Source organism: Solanum pennellii, chromosome 2 (genome assembly GCF_001406875.1).
Source record: "Solanum pennellii chromosome 2, SPENNV200".
Classification (NCBI taxonomy): Eukaryota; Viridiplantae; Streptophyta; class Magnoliopsida; order Solanales; family Solanaceae; genus Solanum; species Solanum pennellii.
This window is the reverse complement of record NC_028638.1, coordinates 34,792,260-34,813,015: the sequence shown is the minus strand read 5'-3', so window position 1 is coordinate 34,813,015 and position 20,756 is coordinate 34,792,260. Positions and strand designations below refer to the sequence as shown.

At 31.7% G+C, this 20,756-nt stretch overlaps 1 protein-coding gene across 1 annotated transcript; it reads right to left on the bottom strand.

Annotated features, from left to right (window-relative positions):
* Nucleotides 1-17,317: 17,317 nt before the first annotated feature.
* Nucleotides 17,318-19,391, bottom strand: LOC107009931 (zinc finger CCCH domain-containing protein 6-like). Its single transcript, XM_015209228.1, has 4 exons — nucleotides 19,365-19,391; nucleotides 18,309-18,476; nucleotides 18,110-18,216; nucleotides 17,318-17,990 (listed from the first exon to the last, which is right to left on the bottom strand). Exons 1-4 carry the CDS (start codon nucleotides 19,389-19,391, stop codon nucleotides 17,318-17,320), a joined length of 975 nt encoding a protein of 324 aa, XP_015064714.1.
* Between the last annotated feature and the right edge of the window lie 1,365 nt (nucleotides 19,392-20,756).

Sequence of the window (20,756 nt, the reverse complement as noted above, 5' to 3'; positions counted from 1 at the left end):
TGCCATTTCAATGACTCACTTTATCCAGTAATGTACCTCTTCGGGTCAATTTTAGCGATTTATGAGGACCATCCCCCGTTTTATCACTAGATAAAAAGTTATATTATTGTATCTTTGTTGATAAATACACCAAGTATACTTGGTTGTATACACTTAAAATAAAAGTGAAGTTGCCTCTTTGTTCCAAACCTTTCGTCCTTTAGTAGAGAATTTTTTCAAAACAAAAATTAAATATCTTTATACTGATGGAGGGAGTGAATACAAAAATGTTCAGTCCTATCTTCAACAAAATGGCATTGAAGATTCAGCTTCATCTCCATACACGCCACAACGTGTTGCCATAGCTGAACGTCGTCATCGTTATATTTTTGAGACAGCCAAAACACTTCTCCATGAGGCATCCCTACCACCATACTTATGGTCTTTTGCCTGCCATCATGTTGTTTATCTCATTAATCGGCCACCCACTCCCATCTTACATAACGCATCACCTTTCCAACAATTATTTGGTAAATTACCCAACTATGCCAATCTTAAAATTTTTGGTTGTCTCTGTTATTCATGTCTTAAACCCTATACCAAAAATAAGTTGGAGCCTCAGTCCACCCCTTGTCTGTATTTAGGTGTTTCATCAAGCCATCATGCATACCTTTGCTTTGACCCAATGCGGTCAAAAATATTCATAAGTCCTGATGTTCTCTTTTATGAAATTTTTTTCCTTTTAAAACGATGTTTCTACAATAAAGAAAAAAAATTTTCTTAACTTACCTGGGAATAAGTTAACTCTAAGGAGGAAATACTAAAGTCGGTTCCTATTCCAACTCCCTCTTAGGCCTAACTCACACCCCAAAAGCTAGCTCAAAAGAAGGAGGGTTGCCTAAGCCTTATAAAGAGCCCACCCATCCGATGTGGGACTTTTTGTCATTTGTTAACACCCCACCTCACGCCCAGTGCTTAGCATGTTGCATGGTCAATTTTGATTTTGGGGACCCCAACATCCGGTGAGACGGGCCCTGCTGTGATACCATGTCCTTTTGCTTGAGAAGCTTTAAACCATGAAAATTCAAGTGACAAAAACTTTTGTGCCAAAGTCATGAATCATTTACAATTTCATTTTTTAATGCATTGTAATGAAATTGCAAAGGGAAGTTTCTTTTTATCATCTTTACTTCAACAATGACTTGATTTGGCTCAATTTTATCATAAGTTCTGCAATAATTATCTCTAAACACAAGATAATAACCATTTTTCATGAGTTGACCAACACTAAGCAAATTTTCTTCCAAGTCAGGAACATAAAGAACTTCATGAATTTGCTTACCGCTTCCTTTCATATTGATCCAAATAATACATTTACCTTTTGCATCAACTAAGGCTCCATTCCCCATCTTCACTTTAGTAGTGATGTTATTATTAATTGAGAGGAAATCCTTTTCATCTGCAGTCATGTGATAACTACAACCACTATCAACATACAATTTGTTGCTTTTTGTTGAAGCATCAGATTTAGAAGCAAAGAAATGGTTTTCTTCCCTTTCTTCCTCCTGTTTTTCACAAAAATTTGCTTGCTCCTGTTTCTTGTGCCAGCAATCCTTTTCAACGTGTCCAAACTTTTTACAAAAGTTACATTCGGGCTTGCTTTTGTGCCAACATTTTTCTGCATTGTGATTAGTCTTTTTGCAAACTTTACAAAAAAACTAGAGTTTTTCTCACCTTTTTCTTCAACCTTCTTGGAAGAACCATCATGATCCTGCTTCCTTTTTGGCTTGTGATTCTTCTACTGATGATTTTTTGAGAAATTTTTATAATTCTCATTTGTTTTAGACAGGAAAGTCGTCTCTTTGAGTTGATCTTCATGAAAAAATCTTCGCTTATCGTGTGCACGAAATGATCCAACTTGCTCAATGAATTTTGTATCACCGTTCCAAATATTCCCACAATATTTTGTCACAATGTTGGTGTCACTTATCTCCAGTGTTCCATAGCCGTATGAAACATATTGCTGTGGACTTTTGCTATGCTAGGAACCAAGTTCAAGCACATCGAGTTCTTGTCAAACACACTTATGCTTGTGATCAACTTGCTGATACATTTACCAACCCATTACCAGTACCAGCCTTTGCAAGGTGTCATTCCAACTTAGGTGTGGTTGACCCACACCTGACTTGAGGGGTTGTATTGAGAATAATTAATTTATCTTATAATAAGTTGTTGTATAGTTACTGCCTTTTAGTATCTGTAGAAGACTCCTCCTATTGTAGGAGTTTATTGTTGTTGTATATTTGTAGAAGAGTCCTCCAACGGTTAAGGAGTTTATGTATCAATTAGCTTCCTTAAGTTTAGCTATAGGTTGTTGTTATTGGTTGTATCTAACAATTCGATGCTGAAGGAATAAAATCATCTTTCGACTACTTTTGTCTATCTGATTTTATAACCCGTCCATAGTCATTTAGCAAAAAGACTTACACAATGTAGATGAGACTTGTTAGATTTGTGTTCTTGGACCTGAAGATATAGAACATATGTTATTCAAATGTCCTCGGTCTCAACTTGTGTGGAGGCAATGTCCTATAAATTGCCTGATATAGGAAATATTACTAAATTTTTCTTTGACTTGTTCTTAAATACCAAATTTTTTCCTGAATCTATTGACTTATTAAACTTGAGCGCTAACATTATTTGGCATGTAATTGGTTGTTATTAATTAGAAAATGTTAGAACCAAGAGATATTGTTTCTAGATCTAAGTTTGAGTATAAAGAATATAAGGATTTACCGACAAAAAGTCTTTCTTCTTGTTCCTCAATAAATCATCTTGTGATTAAACTAACAAAATTGCAAGATGGCATTTTATTGTTCACATATGCAGGATTGTGGCTATAGATAGCGTTGGGAACCTGCTTCATTCCCATGGATCCCCAATCTAATTTGTTGGGGAGGTAATGACTGCTGAAGCAATTGCTATTGGGAAATCTCTTCAATATGCTATTAGTAAAGGATGAAAGAGAGTAAAGATTTTCTCAGATTGTTGAAGGAAACCTCCTGGGAGAAGTTTTTCCCTAGTTGGATCATCCAGGATCCGAAAGATATGTTTAAACTATGAATTACGTTGATGCAACAATAAAAGGGGTTTTGTTTCGGAGAAAAAAAAAAGCACTAACCCTTTTGAAGAGGGATAAGAATAGGGATTAAAAAAAGACTATTTAGAAAATAATGATATCTCAAAAGTCTAAGTTGAGTAATTTTATTGATACAAAACCAAATCCAATGACTTTATTATATATATTCCTAAAGTTGAGTGATCTTTAGAATTATCATTTCTCTGAGAAACAAATATCTAAAAGTTAACTATTTTATGTATTAAATCTTCATTCGACATATGCTTTGATAATTTGAGGGAAAAAATTTACATTTGATTCTATCAAAATGAGTTGGATTGGTTATGAACACCATGATTTACTACAAGTAGCTACTAGGCCATAAATTTGTTTTTGATATATTTAAATATTTTGGGAGTTAATTATGTTTATCTAGATTGACTTCAGATAAATTTTGATTGTCATCCTGAAACTGCACTTGTCGGTGTATACGTAGACTCTACCTAATAGGGTTGAGTCGATTCGTGCAACACTATGCGGAGATGACTCTAACATGAGCAAGTAGGTTCTATGATATTTGTCACAAAGTTGATTACCTATTTGGCCTTGGATATTGTGTTGGTATTAGTATATTACTCCCGAATAAAGGTACAAAATATTTGAATACGTTTAGATGATTCTTATGATTCAATTCAATTGAAATGGGATTTAATGATTTTATTTAAATTATCTTGTGAATGGAATTGAAAGTATATAAGGTTGAGTTAAAACAAAGTTTCGCTAGATCATCCTCTCAAATGTAAAAAAAAATTATTATGTGACATTTAATGCATTTTGTTCTACGTCAAATAATACTTGCATTAATTTACTAACAAAGTCGGTTGACACTGTTGTGTTTCTCTGTGATATTCATCCTCGTAAGGCTCTTAGAATCGCATCCACCGCTCTCCCTGTGAGTCGAGCCTCCTTTTCAGTCGGTCTTGGTTAGTTCCATCTCTTTGTAGGGTAATAACATTGAAAGTCGAGACTTTTAGTAAACGAGAGTCAATAATACTTATTTGAGTATTGTGATAGTCTACTCGTAGCAATTGATGAGTGGACAAGGCTAAGGTTACTCTTTTCCTGAGATATATGTTGAGGCACCACTTTTATTACGTGTTAGCTAGTATATGTGTCTTTTTTCTTTTTGTCAGAAATTGTTCCAAGAGTTTATATTTAAATTCAACAATCATATAGAGGTTTCCTAGACCGATAGTTGTGTTGAGTTGTAATAATAGAAATGTACATGACATACATGAAAAAAATACATTTATATTTCTTATGAAATTATTTTTGTATAGTTCTAAATTTGAGACACTTGATGATTAATTTGAAAATATATAAAAAAAATTGAAATGGTTTTCGCGGTCGGTTCAAATGTGCGGTCGATGTGTGGATTTGATTCGCTCATATAGTTGAATGCTAGTCACGTGGATTTAGGACTACTCTTTCAACCAATAGGTCACCCAAAGTTTCTTTTGTCTATAGATATTCAAAGCCTCAAATAGTTATCTCAAAGGACATTGCCTCTTTCCCAGTATGTTTCAAATTTTATCAAAATCCTTTTATCTTTTGATAGTATCGAAATCCTTATTTTCCCTTTTCCACATTTTTCTAGATTCCATCGATTCATTCATAACATAGTATCCGATCCAAATCAAACTAACAAAAAGAAAAGAAAATTCATGTGTGTGCAGACCAGACACAGATATATAACTTAAAATGAATCAAAATAAATAATTCTGTGTATACCTGACAAAAATCAGGTCTAGTAGCCCATGTAACCTTCTTCAAAGTCATGATCAAAATTCACCTTTTTATCTGTTAATGCAAATCTGAAACAGAAACAGAAACAGAAATAGAGATTGGAATCCTAGAAGTCGTGAAGAAATCAAGAATGAAAACGATGCCCCGTTGCGGCCTGCGGGAGTGAGTGAGTAAAATGTAGCTTCTGTTTTTGTATTATGTCCATAGCAGGAAAAAATCGTTACATGCCTCTTTACTTTTTCATTACGTCATGTCTTTTTATTTTTTCATTTAGGGTTAATTAGACCAAAATACCCCTATACTGCAACTTAGTTATGGATACATCCATTAATCAATTATATTGATGTTATTATTATCCTCCGATTTAATTTTATTTCTCATTTATTCTTAAAATAGATTTTTATATTTACCTTATTACTTTTGACACAAAAAAGATAATATTTTATTTTCATGCTTGACCATCAACATTAAATAGTTATTTTTCAAGACATCATTTAATAGGAAATAGTTTGATAAAATATCTATACCAATAATTAATGGGTGTCTTAAGTCAAATAGTGGCAAATAGAAGTAAACAGAGAGAAGTAAAAGACAAATTTAAAGTATTTATAAACATTAAGATAGATTTATTTATATGAAATTTTAAATAGAACGGTAAATTTTTTTCATAATTGATTAAGATAAGAAAAGATATTTTTTGAAACATTAATCATTTAAAACTCGTAAATAGAAAATTAAAATAAATATTCAATAAGATATAATCAATTATTAGTAGTAAGTTGCCAGTATCCTCCAAAACTAATCGAGTTATACACAATTTCTATCAACGCCACGATTACAAATTAAAAGGAATGAAAAATATGTGTTTGGCTATTGAGTGGTAAACCTTTTTGAGAAGAAAAATAGCAGTTTCCATTTTTTTTTATACGGTAATAACTTTTATGAAAATCTCACGTAGACAAGAAAAGGCTCTCCCATCTCTTCCCTCTCTGGCTCTTGAACAAAGATCCATTATTGGCCGCAAAAGTATCTCTCAACTTCTAGTTTACTAGACCATTTGTTTTTGAGTTTGTATCAGTAAGAAGAGGCGAATCTAGGATTTCAAGAAAAAGGGTGAACCATGCTTTAAAGATAAGATAAAAAAAATTATAACAATAACTAAGCAGCAGTACATAAGAATTACATTACCACAAAAAATATCATCAGTTTACAATTGTACTCGACGAGACTTCATATATTGAAAACAATCTATAATAGCATCATTACTTACATTTTCAAATATCTTCCGCTCTATCTTATAAACTAAACAACCATTCAAAAGTTCTTCACCAACTGTAAATACCCTTAATCACCACTAAAATATTAGCACTCGCATTTTTTTATTAAGAATTGAACCTAAGAACATAAGACTGTTGATTACTTCCATGATTATATGTAGATATGTAAAAATTGAATCAACTAAAAAAAATATTACAGTATAAATTTATTGGTAGTGAATTATTATGCTAACATTTTTTAAATGGTTTTGTAATTTTTTTTTTGGAAAAAATATCTAATTAGATTTACAGTTATATAAAGCTTTTAAATAATTATTTATTAATGAAAAAAAATATATAGTCAAATTATCGTAAATGGTATGGAGATAATCTCCGTCATACTTTTGGGACGTTCGTGTCTCCACCATTTAAAAACTAGAGCATATATGTTGTTCACTCTAACGGAAGACTAAATAGGGACACATGGCACAATCTTATCCGTCGATCCGATATTTAATAAATGTCAGATCGGTGAATAAGATGATGACACGTGTTTTCCCGCTAGTATAAAGGGTATATGTGTTATAATTTTTGGACGACAATGACACCAATATCCCAAAAGTATAACAGAGCACATTTGCATACCATTTATGATAGTTCGAGAATATATTTATCTTTTTTCCATTTATTAATTATTTATCATATGAATTGAGATACATTAAAATACATCACTTTTTAAAAATAGCCTAAAGTAAAGTTTTTCCCACATAATTATCTCCCTAAGATAAAGTCCTCTCACTTTAATATTCTCCTAAAATAGAGATTAACACCTAATTATTTTCCTAAAATAGAGTCTTACTCGCTTAATTATCTTCCTAATTTTTTCTTATTTCCATAAAATAAAGTCCCTCGACTTAATTATTTTCCTAAAACAGAGTCCTACCACTTAATTAGTTCCCTAAAATAGAGTTTTAAATACTTAATTATCTCCTTAGTTTATTGTTTTCACTCCAAATCAGCTCAATTCTGTCCTAATTTTTCACATCCCATGTCCCGACTCCAATAGGAGCATGCAATTGTCTCTTCCCATGTTCAGACTCCAATGTGCAAAATTCGAACCGGAAAAATGTTATTAGTTTATTATTGTTGGGTTAAGGGGTTAATGATTTTATAAAAAAGAATTATCAGATTATCAGTTCAATTTTGATAGTTTATATTAGTTTATTGGGTGATCAAATAACTCATTAAGACTATAAGAATTTACTATTTTATATCTACATAAATATAAAATATTAATGTCAATACCTTGAATAATATTGTTTTTGTTCTTTATTGCATTATACAAATGAAAAAAGGATAAATATACCCCCGAACTATCGTAAATGGTATGCATATACCCTCCATCATACTTTTGGACATTGGTGCTCATCCCGTCAAAAAACTAGAGCATATATGTCATTCACTCTAACGGAACAATCTTATCCGTCGATATCGTATTTAATAAATATCGGGTAAGTGGATAAGATTATGACACGTGTATTATATGCTCTAATTTTGGACGGTAGGGGCACCAATGTCACAAAAATATGACACAGGGTATATGCATACCATTTACAATGGTTCAGAGGTATATTTGTTCTTCTTCCCTTGTACAAAAGGTCAAAATCTAAAGTGAGAACCTTATTCCTCTTAATTTTTCTTGTGTTATGCTTGTATAGTAATATTCATGGCAGTCATCACAATTATATTTTATGAGTGTTTGTAAAGTGATATTATTGTTTTGTCGTGTCAAATTGTTGGAGAAAATATATTTCTTCTATAAATATTTTTGTATTGGTTAAATAAAAAATCAAACAATTAAGAATCAAAATCAATAAATCGAAAACTGAAACAAAATATCTTTTTATTTTAATTATTAGTTTATGGTAAAACGAAACGCCAATTGTATAACTCAAACTCCCAATCAAAAATTTTCTATCAAATCAGTCCGAAATCGTTTGGTGTGAAGGATACTATCATATAGTCCTGAGATTAAACTAAATGTCATTTTCACATTACTTTTTACATTTGTGTATATTTACATTATTTTCAATATCATGTATATAAATAACATTCACAATCTTTACTACTTATTTTTATAATAATTCTTGATATATTTCTACTAATNTCATAGTATGTCCACACAATTCAATACTACAAAAACTTTCTACAGAGATGATAGTCAAAATACATCTGAAATGTTACGTTTTTTGAAAAATTTATATTCAAATCATCATGTGTTCAGTTATTCTACCAAAATCACTATCAACTATTTAACAAAACACACCTTAATTATCAGTTATTTTCTTTTCCTACTTGAATACAGTGATATTTCAGATAAAAAAATAATTATTAATTATATTACCGCGTGATTTGATAAATAATTAATGAGTTTACGTATAAAAAATGAACTCCTCATGGTTCAAATAAAAATCTTGCAAAAAATACTATTTTTACCATTAAAGTATATATTTCAGTGTATATAATATATATATATATATATATATATATTAATTTCTCATAAAACCTCTTTTACTTTAACAAACTTAAGATGAATCTTGTTTAATGTAGATAAAAAGAAATTTTTGTTTTTAAAAATGCCCTTAAACTATGCGAAAAAATAAAAAAAAATGTCATCCCTTTGTAGTTTGATCCAAAAATGTCCTTCTGTCAATACTTTGATCCACAAATTCTCTTATTTTTATTTAATGGATCAAAAATACTCATTTTTCAAATAAAATATATTATTAATTTTCTTTTTTTAATACATTCTTTTCCTAATAATATCTTTTAAATTAGAAAATAGTTATCTTACTTAAATTCAGATAACAATAAAAAATAAAATATTTCTTATGATGAATATATATTTCTAATGGATATTTTTGAACCAAAGTATTGAAGGTAAGGATATGTTTAAGCCAACCTATAAACGAAGAACAGTTTTGTTCCTTTCACATCGTTTAAGGACATTCTTAATCCTTATTCCTTTAAATACATATTGTACTATATATCATAAAATACAAACAGTAAAATATTTAAGCTAAATAAAATGAAAAAAAATTAAGAATAAATAACAAAGAGTCTGTTTGGATGGAAGCTCTAAAGCTTGCCAACATAAAAAATTTATATCATGCATATTATTTTGCCAACATAAAAAATTCTATTTGTATTCAAACCAAACGATTCCTTCATTTATTTCATCCCATGCATCAATGATCAAAGTCCAGTTGCCTACCATACATGAACTACATTTTAAACTACATTCTGCTTCACTAACTTATTCGCCCTGCCATTCTCGCTCTTCCCAGGGCTACCTCGCTTCTTTTTCTGCTGAATTGAACCCACATTGCCATATTCAAGAACATGCGTAGGAGAAGATAAGGAATCGGAATTATCAACCCGATTAGTTACCAAATCGGTAGGGTACCCGAATAGTTGTTTAATAACCTCAACGACTTGAGAATTCTCTGTGCTATTATTGTTAAGAGATGGAGGATGAGGGGTATAGGTACGGGTACGGCTGGAGGAGGAAGCAGGGGGAGCATAAGGGATACGTGAATAAGTTTGTTTGCGGGACGCAGCAGATTCGTTGAAAACAGAACGGTCAATTTTAGGGATAATGAAATCGTCATCCCGACAAGGATTGTAATCAGTGGTGGAACAGAGGGAGAGGGAGTAAAGTTCAGATTGAGAAAGGAGGCGGAGATCAATGGTTCGGATTGATTTCGCTTCAAGTTCTCCGTCAGCTACGGTGGGGGAAGAAGCCATGAAAATGATTTGTATAAGTTTTGGGAGAGAAGAAGGATTTGATTATACTTTCACTGTTGTTTGGTTTTGTAAACTTGTTTATATAATATCACATAACTCTATCTACCAAATCATATTCACATTTCTCTTTTGGAATACTTTTTATTTCTCTTAATATTCACATTTCTCTTTTGGAATATCTTTTATTAAGTTTTTAATCTAAAAACTCAAGATTGTCAATTTACTTTATTGAACATGATGTAAAAATGAAAAAAAATTAATTGATAAAATAAAAATATTACCAAATCAATATAGGTGAAATCATGAATATATGAAAATCATTATATTTTACTAAATTATGTATCATATTTATTGAATTCATGATTATACCTTAAGTATAATGTATGTGCATGATTCATTGTCATATATTTTTTAGTAAAATGATAATTGTAAAATAAATTAATCAATTCAATGATTCATTGTAAACATAAATTCATTATTCATAATATTTATTTTTTTCTTAATAATCAAATATTATTCCTTGTTTATTTACTAAAAATATTCAATGCGTGATGGTAAGAGAATAAGTTATATAAGCAACATAGGGAATATCTTGAAACTATATCCAAAAATGCTTCTCATTTCAAATGTGTCACAAAATTAATAATGATTAGTGACAAACTAAATATGTGAAAACATTATGTGTGTACAAAAGAGATCATTCTACATGCATCTAAAAAGATTTGTTGTGGTTGCAACACTATAACTTTTGAATGCAATAAGAAAAATTAGAGATGAACTTCAACCATATTTAAATTTTACTAATAATAAAAAAACACAATAGAATCACATTTCACTAAATAGACTTAGATATGTTTTTTATTTAAATGATTAATCGTAAAATAAATAAAACAATTCAAATTCATTGTAAACAAAAATTCATTATACATAATATTCATTTTTTCTTAATAATAAAATATTATTAATTGCTTATTTACTAAAAGTATTCAATATGTGATGGTAAGAGAATAAACTATATAAACAATATAAGAAATTTCTTGAAACGATATCCAAAAATGACTTCTCATCTAAAAGTCTCAAAATACAAAAGAGACCATTCCACATGCACACACAAAAAAAATTTTGTCGTGGCAACACTAAAACTTTTGAATGCAACAAGAAAAATTAGAGATGAGTTTAAACTAGATGTAATTTTTACAAAAAAAAAGTATAATGGAATCATATTTCACTAAATAGTTTTAAATAAAATTATACTTTTGTATATTATTAATTTATAATATTAATGGAATTATATATTGATATATGGTTCTTTCGGAAATATATAATTGAAACAAGTGATTTTTTCAATTGACCTAAGTTGGGACCGGTACCTTAGATAGATTATTAATGAAACGAGTATTAATTTAATGAGATTTAAATTTATATTCATACAAATGAGAATGGGATAAATCAAGAATAAATAATTCAGAAGAGCATTTTTTTTATCAGTTAAATAAAAAATCAAACTCTTAAGGATCAAAAATTGATAACCGTGATCTATATTTTTGGTTATCGATTTAGCATATATATAACATTGACAAATCAATCGATAATACATAAATTCAAACTTAACCAACCAATAAGAACCTAGAACCACTAGGTCACACCCTAGAATTCAAACTTATTGTAATTGTCATTTTACCCGTTTTACGTTTATTAAAAAGGTAATATTCGGAAATAGTCTCTTTACTTTCACGGGATAATAATAAGATCTGTGTACACTCTACACTCCCCGAGATCACCTTGTGAGATTTTAATAGGTGTGTTATTGTTGTATTTATCAGTTTCAAAACTTTTACTCGAATTCATAATTACAGTGTATATGTAAAAAATCAGTTTAAGTATCGAAAGTAATGTTCAACGCATACCAATCATGTTTAAGTAGCTAACCTATACGTGCTCTTACACTATTAGCGTGCTTTATTAATTGATTTCTCTCACTGTGTTTTTTATATTAACTGGAATACAATTAAATGTGGATTAATGTCGGAAAAACTCAACTCCCACTAACAAATATGATCTCATATGCAGAAGACTCAAATTCAAAATTGTCAGATTAAAAATAAACCAATACTTACTGCTCCATCACAACTCTTACTAGTACACAATTAACATATCATTTGTAAGATGAGTCAAATTTATTCATAACTCAAGAGAAACATTTTATTTTTGATAAGATAACATTTATTCAAAGTTCGCCACATTAATTATTGTGATTTTTTAATTTTCAAGGTCGGAAGTTTAAACTGTAGTCCACGGGACACATTCATTATTTTGTCTGTGTCCCGATAGTGGCGGAAGGCGGAGCGGGGTTTTACCTTGTGTGCATCCTGATAGCAGCAGATGGATAGCCTCGATTTGCAGGCTTAGCCATGCATGCTTAAATTGTACGCAAAAGCTATATTAGTCGGATTGGCCATTCATGTTTAAATTGTTCCTCAAAGCCCTTACTCAATATCCTAGATCCACCGACTTGGCCGTTCATGCTTAAATTGTTCCTGAAAAGCCTTATCCAATACCCTAGATCCACTGACTTGACCATTCATGATTAAATTGTTCCTCAATTCCCTTACCCGATACCCTAGATCCACCGGTTTGGCCGTGCGTACTTAAATTGTTCTCGAAAACCCTAACCTGATACCCTAGATCCGCCTCTTCCCTCAAGTATGATGGCCAAGCGACTTTGTAGATCTGAATCAACTGCAGTTCCTATTATGGTAAGATTTTTACTAGCTTCGTAGGTGAAGTTTATTGGTGATCTGACTTCTCTATTTCGCTAGAAAAGGGGCATCAAGTAGCCATGGAAGCATTCAAAATCTGAAGGGATATGATCAAACCCAGGTTTCTCCTAAACCACATGTTAGTTACAACTATGTTCCCTAGTATGGGTCGACATCTAAAAATATTGGAACTCTAGCTGAAACTTTTTTCATACTAACCAACTAATCAAAATTATGGGCCTAAGTATGAACAATATGTGAAAACCAGAATATTCTCAAGCTCAAGTCTTAAGTTTCTGGTTTTCACATGTTGTTTGATACTAGGGCCCATTGTTTTTGTGAGCTTGTTGGTCTGGAAAAATCTCAGTTTGAGTGCTGATACTTTTAAATGTAGGCCGATACCGGGGAATAAAGTTGTAACTAACGGGTAGTTAAGGAGAGAAATGCTTAAGTTTTATATATATTTGAAAAGTCAATAAATTAAGCTATAAGCAAATATAGATATCTAGTAAGCTTAAAGCAACAAGCAAAGTGAAACCATGCACTCACAAAGAAGATTAGTTTTTCATCAAACTTGAAATGTAAATTTAGTGAGGATTTTCTTAAAAGGAAAAAAGGTGCTATTAAACTATACAAGAACATTCACCAAAGGAGATATTATATCACAATTTAAAAGTAGAGCAAGACTGAAAATGGAAAAACTGGATTTTGGACTTGCCCCTGGCTACGTGTCATTGGACCCATCGCCTGCCCACCACCCGTGGAAGCAAGTTCCCTATGTTGGAAAGTTGGGGGAAGAATGCACAGAGGAATTTAACATGAAAATAAGTGGTCTAAGAAGACGCCATTCATAACTCCCAACAAATATAAATGGTTCACAAAACAATATTCATAGTTAAAACCTTTAATATAAGATTAACTTGGACATTGTTTGTGATCTCAAATGACCGATTGTGATAACTTATTCATCATGCTACTAATGTCACAATGATTAGAATCAATTCATAAATAAGAAAATATAGTGCTAAAACTTTGGAATGTAAAGAAAGATTAATAGAAGTTGTAGGCTGATCATTCTACACTATGATTAATTAGCAAAAAAAATATAATAGAAAACTTGTTTGACAGAAATGTTCAACTATATTGTCCACATCTAATTAAAATCAAATGAACAACATAGAATTCTAGAAAATTTTGAGATTTGTATTCAAGAATTTCCATTCAGGAAGAAGACAGAGACATCCAATTAAAAATTTTCATGTAATAAATAGCTATAAAACAACTTTCATTATGTGTTATAGCATGAACCTTGAAGAAAGGGGAGAATTGTACAAGTCTTATACTCCTATGTGTAACGAAGTTATGCTCCTTTTGTTTTTCACCGTGCTCATTTTTTCTCGTCCTTTCTTACTCCTTTTTATCTCAACTTGGAATTTGATGTAAGGCAAGTTCCTAACTTATATTAGTGAGTAATGACTTTTCTAATGTTATTTGGACTTATCAAGTTGAATTTGTTCTGATGCTAATTAAGAAATTGAATGTTATTTTTTGGATTCTCGTATTACAGGATGGTGAATTATAGTAGTACATAGTTCAAAAATGTCTAATGCAATACTCCTTCAATGAGAACAGAGTTTGTAATATTAATTCAAAAATTTTTATAAAATCAAACCATGAAAGAGATTTCGAAATGAATAGAAAATTGTAGTACCTAGTGCACTACTGGTCCTTCAGCATCAACATTGCCATGGAAAACCACATATGCAATATCGGCAATGTAAAAATTGTATCAAAGAGAAGATTTGGTTTATCCTTTCACCGGATTGTCACAATAGAGTAGTCTTTATCTTACCAATTAAGGAAACACACATTAGGCCTCTCTTTTTCATTCAATCCTTCACCAGCAGCACGTTCATAATCTTGGTATGTAAACATTAGTTGGTGATTGTCTTCTCTCGATATATGAGAGACCCTTGGAATTCCTTAATTTATCGCTACCTCTAAGTATATTTCACAATAGTTGCTTCATCATAGACTATTTTTTCGGATCATTAACTGTACCTCCCGTTTCCTCACCTAGCTATTGTTGGGCGTTATGAGCCGACACATTAGCATTAACCACATTGCATTTGAGATTCATGAGGACACTGCTCACCTGAGACAATAACCCCAGTCTATCACTCGAGCTATTGACTCAGGCACGATCATTAGTGTTTTAGAGATTTTCTTGTATGCTATAAAAAGGAGTAAGACTATTCAAAATATGACAACTTGGACACACTGGCAAACACCTTGAATGTATACTCAGACAAGTTTAATTTCGTACATCATCCAGCTAAAGCAGACAAAAGGTTTCTAGTGACCCCAGAACATGTTGAGTTTTACCTTTAGCTTGTCCACTCTTGTGCTTTCTTTAAGTTGATATAATTACAACCCTTCTTTACGTCTAAATATTACAACATCTTAATGCCGCGATTATAGGATAATAGGAATACCCACGATACATTATATCGTAATTGTAAACATTACTAAATATGCAAAACGTAATTCCAGGAAACTGAAGATCATGATAATTATGCATTTTTCCATATAATTTTTGTTTATTTATTTGTAACTTGCAAGCTCGTCCTTTACTCTATTTTTTTTCACATAAAATGAATCTGTAGAAACTTTGTATTAAAGAAACTAACAAGTGTTAGTTTTAGCAGGAGCCTAATAAAATAGAATAACATGTGTTTTGTAGTAACAATAAATATATATATGCCACTTGTATTAGTACTCATATGCAAATGAATTTTTTTAAGAGCTCAGAATCATTAATCAGAGTGGCGCATGGCTTTTCTCGAGATCTCATCACATCCCCAATTACTAAACACAAAAAAATTGTGTGTGAAAGTGAGAGAGAAGCAGTAGCTGAGATTTCATGCAAATGGATATAGGAATTCACGCATCAAGGAAAATAGAAAATCACTTATAAATTGACAGACCTCACTAATCATAGCAACACTACATAGAGTCCTTGTAGCCTCTCATAATTCTCAACAATAATACAAAAAGTTGAAATATCAAATTCGAATATAATCAACTAATATCATGAGGTTAAAGCTAAAGTCGTTTCAGGTAATCTAACAGAAGGCGCATATAAATTTACCTGTTATCTGGAACGTTGAGGCAACAATAAAATTTGAATAACCAACATACCATCTTTCTAGTTCATCCATATAGTTCCTATTGATGGTTCTCGCTACCGAGTGCCTATATTGAATTCTTCAAAAGTAATGTAGTTTGGAAGAATTCGACACGGATGTATCAACGCAAGTGAATAGTCCGTGCAACCTATCCAAGAGAGACTATATCATTCATCTGAGAACCCAAACTTATTTGTTTTTTTAAGTACTAAAAATTTCAAAATGAGGAACATATCTTTTTCTATTGACAACATAAGCACATTCAAGACAATGGGGAAAGTAGAAAATCTAATTCACATTATATTTCAATCAATATTAATTCAAAAGTCAGGGGAAAGAACCAAATTTTAATCGTAGGTAGTTAAGAAGACTCGCCTTTTGTTGTTTTTGATGGTATGAATGGTTCGAGTTTCAGACCTGCGCTTGAAGATCCAAACACAACAACTTTTGCTTTCATTTCCTCCATGAGTAACATCTTGGTCGAGTTCCTCTAGCAAATTTTGGATATCCCTCGCCAGTATCATGTGACTCTTTACACTACTTCTCCAACTCTAGAATCAACATGTTCCGACATGGCCTCATTTCATTTCTTGATTCTTAACCATCCTTTCAAAATATTTCTATATAGCTTCACTTTGTCGTGTCTATCATACAGGTCCTACTAATATTTGGCGTTTTCTATTTATACATATTTAACAAATTTAATTTTTAATTATAACATACAATTTTATGGTCAGTGAATGCTCCAGAAGAACATGTATAGGTTCCTTTTTTTTCCAGTTCCTCCCATCCCCCAAAAGCATCATCTTCAGTAACATATCAAGATTCACATTAATTAGAAAAATCTAAAAAAAAATTAGAGGTATCTATCATGAAGAAAAGAGGGTAAAAACAATAAAATCCAAAATCGATTGTGAGAAGCCCTGGTAGAGACGAAAATAGCGAGGAATATCAAGGGAAAAAACAATTTTGAAACATGCATGAGTAAATAAAACCCAATTAGAAACATGAAAATAAAAAAATTCTACAATAAACTTCTCAAAAAGCGGAGAATGCACTAATAAAAGAAGAAGAAACAGAATACCCAAAAGATTGTGACTATCAAAAACGTAAACTTGCCAAGGAAAAAAAAGGATAGAAGTGAGAAGAATAAGAAGGGGAACAAACAGCAATTATCAAGCATCTATGAGTATGAATCAAACCAAATTCAAGCCAAAATCTGATTCGAATGTTTTAAAAGTCTTCGTCTCAAGGAGTGAGTGCTTTTGTTTAAACAGCTGTGCAACTGCCTTTGTCACTTGTTCCCTGTATTTAAAAAAAACCTCTTTGAGTCATGCCATATTAATGTTCCCGACTTTACTTCAGTCTCTTTGAATCCAGACATTCTGAGGTCCTGCCAGACCTCTATTTACCAAATATATCATGAAGGAAGTGATAAGAGAATCCTTTACGGCATCCCTTAGGTTTATTAAAGAAAATACAAGGTGTCAAGTTGCACGGAATTGGTTTTTGTAAGCTTTCATCAACAATAGACTCAGTTTTTGCTCCACATTGCTTGATCAAGGAATTGCAGTAATTGTTGATATCCTTGTGACTAGTCATCGAGGAGGAGAGGCCAACATTTGGTGAAAAAGTCAACTTAGGCTGCAAGGTGGTAGGACCATATCTGGAAACCAACTCAGAAATTTCTCCTCCTGCATTGTTAGGTACTCCATATTTGTTAATGAGTTTCTTGATATTTTCGACATCAAGCTCTGAAGTGGAATAGGTTATTGACTTACTCTCTCTAATGTCAGGCTTAGTCATTGTCAAGGGCACAGATTTTGCAGATCCTGCATGGCTAGCATTGAGAGAAACAACATTGGTAGCCATGCCACGTTCATTCATCAGGTTGAGGAGAAGCCTAACCAATAAGTTGGCATCAATCAGGCTACCCTGCTCTTGAACAGCAGCTACAGCTATGGCTACAAGAACTTTCAAATCATGAGTTGGTTCTTCTTCTTCTATAGAAATGGTTCTGACTACTCGAGTTTGACTATCATCATAACCTTGTTCCAGGTCAGACAAGTTGTAAGAACTATTAAATAAGAAATAAAAATACTCACAGATTAAAAGCAAGTAAAATTAAGACAATGAAAGCTACGAAACATTAAAAAAATAATCCAAAAAATTACTTAGTTTGGAGGAATTGCAAACTTGTTAGGGAAAACTGCCTCAATCACCCTCATTTTCCTATACTCCTGCTTACTAGCTTCTTGACTCTCTTCACCAGCAACCACTAGCCATTTCTCATTCAAATGGAACTATAAATAACAACAGTTAACGGGGTTATCACAACAATCTGTACATAAACTATTCAAATAAACGCAATTCCTATCATCTAAACTAAGATTACCTTGGGAGGGCATTTCCATATAGCCGAAGATTTGGAAGAATGTCTCTCTTCTGACTTCTTCAAGCAATCTCTTCTTTCAGATGATGATCCATTGATGCTTTGATGCGTATGTTGTTGAGATCTGCTCCCAACTTCTGATGGGCAATCCTCTTTTCGATAATGTTTTACCTGTTGAGTGACAAATTATACAAACTCGTTAAGGAGAAATTTGAACCAAAAAAAATCCCTGATGGTCTGTGTAAGAAAATTACATCCCTTTTTTCAAATTTTTGGTGGGACAAACAGAGGAGAAAAAAAAAAGATGCATCATGAGAAATGGGATAGATTATGATTCTAGATCAATTTAGAGATCTAAAAACTTTTAATATGGCTCTATTATCTAAGCAAGCTTGGCGACTTCTAATAGCAAGAGTTCATAAAATCAAATATTTTCCAAATTCAACCTTTCTTAAAGCTTCAACATCATCTTCTGGTTCTTGAATATGGGAAAGATCTTTTGACTAAAGGATTAAGATGGAGGATTTCTGATTGAAAAAATATTAATGTTTGGATTGACCCACGGATACCAAATAATAATGGTTTCATCCCTAAGAGTATCCATGGGCATAAAAATTTAGATTTAGTAGTATCTGATTCAATTGATAAGAATATGTACTCATGGGAAATACAAGAGCTAAATCCATTGTTTGAAGTAGAAGATGTTAGTGCTATATTGTCTATCCCAATTTCTATTGCAGGTTCTAACGATAGGTTAATATGGCAATACACAAAAATAGGAAACAATGAAGTTAAGTCAGGTTACTACATCGCAAAGGATTTGATCAATAAGGCATTGACAAACTTGAAAGCTCAAGAGAGTTGTCACTCTTTTCCAAAATGCTTTTCGGACTTCTCGTTGAAGTTCGGAGTTAAAAAGATTAAACACTTTTTGAGAAAATGTGTACTTGACTCTTTACCCATCCATAGTTATTTAGCAAAAAGACTTACAAAATGTAGATGAGACTTGTAAGATTTGTGTTTTTGGACCTGAAGATATAGAACCTATGTTATTCAAACCTCGGTCTCAACTTGCAGTGGAGGCATTGTGCTATAAATTGTCCTGATATAGGAAATATTACTGATATTTCAATCTGATGGTATGACTATTCTTAAATACCAAATCTTTTCCTGAATTTATTCACTTGTTAAACTTGAGCGCTAACATAATTTGGCAAATAGTTGGTTGTTTGATCAGGAAAGGCTAGAACCAAGAGATATTGTTTCTACATCTACGTTTGAGTACAAAGAATATAAAGAGTTACTAACAAAAAGATTTTCGTCTAGTTCCTCAATAAATTATCTCGTGATTAAACTAATAAAATTGCAAGATGGCATTTTATTATTTACAGATGCAGGATTGCAGAATGATGATGGAAGGGCAAGTATCGGTATTGTGGCTATGAATAGCGTTGGGAACCTGCTTCATACCCATAGATCCCCAATCCAACTTGTTGGGAAGTCATGTCTGCTGAAGCAATTGCTATTGGGAAAGCTCTTGAATATCCTATCAGTAAGGGATGAAAGAGAGTGAAGATTTTATCAGATCGTCGAAGGAAATATCTTTGGAGAATATTTTACCGAGTTGGATCATCCAGGATGTGAAAGATATGTTTAAACTATGTATGTCGTTGATGCAATAATAAAAGGGGTTTTGTGTCACGAAAAAAAAACCACTAACCCTTTTGAAGAGGGATTAGAATAAGGATTAAAAAAAGACTATTTAATAAATAATGATATCTCAAAGGTCTAAGTTGAGTAATTTTATTGATACAATACAAAATCCAATGACTTTACTATATATATTCCTAAAGTTGAGTGATCTTTAGAAATATCATCTCTTTGAGATATTTGAAAGTTAGCTATTTTAAGTATTAAATCTTCATTTGACATATGCTTTTATAACTTGAGGAAAAAATAATTACATTTGATTCTATAAAATGAGTTGGATTGGTTATGAACGCCATGATTTACTGCTAGGCCATAAATTTGTTTTTGACATATTTAAATATTTTGGGAGTTAATTATTTTTATCTAGATTGACTTCAGATAATTTTGATTGTCATCTTGAAACTACACTTGTCGGTGTATACGTCGACTCTACCTAATAGGGTTGAGTCAATTCGTGCAACAGTACGCGGAGATGACTTGAACATGAGCAAGTAGGTTCTATGATATTTGTCACAAAGTTGATCACCTATTTGGCCTTGGATATTGTGTTGGTGATAGTATATTACTCCCCAATAAAGGTACAAATGATTTGAAAACGTTTAGATGATTCTTATGATTCAATTCAATTGAAATGGGATTTAATGATTTTCTTTAAATTATCTTGTGAATGGAATTGAAAGTATATAAGGTTGAGTTAAATCAAATTTACACTAGATCCTCCGCAACTCAAATGTAAAATAA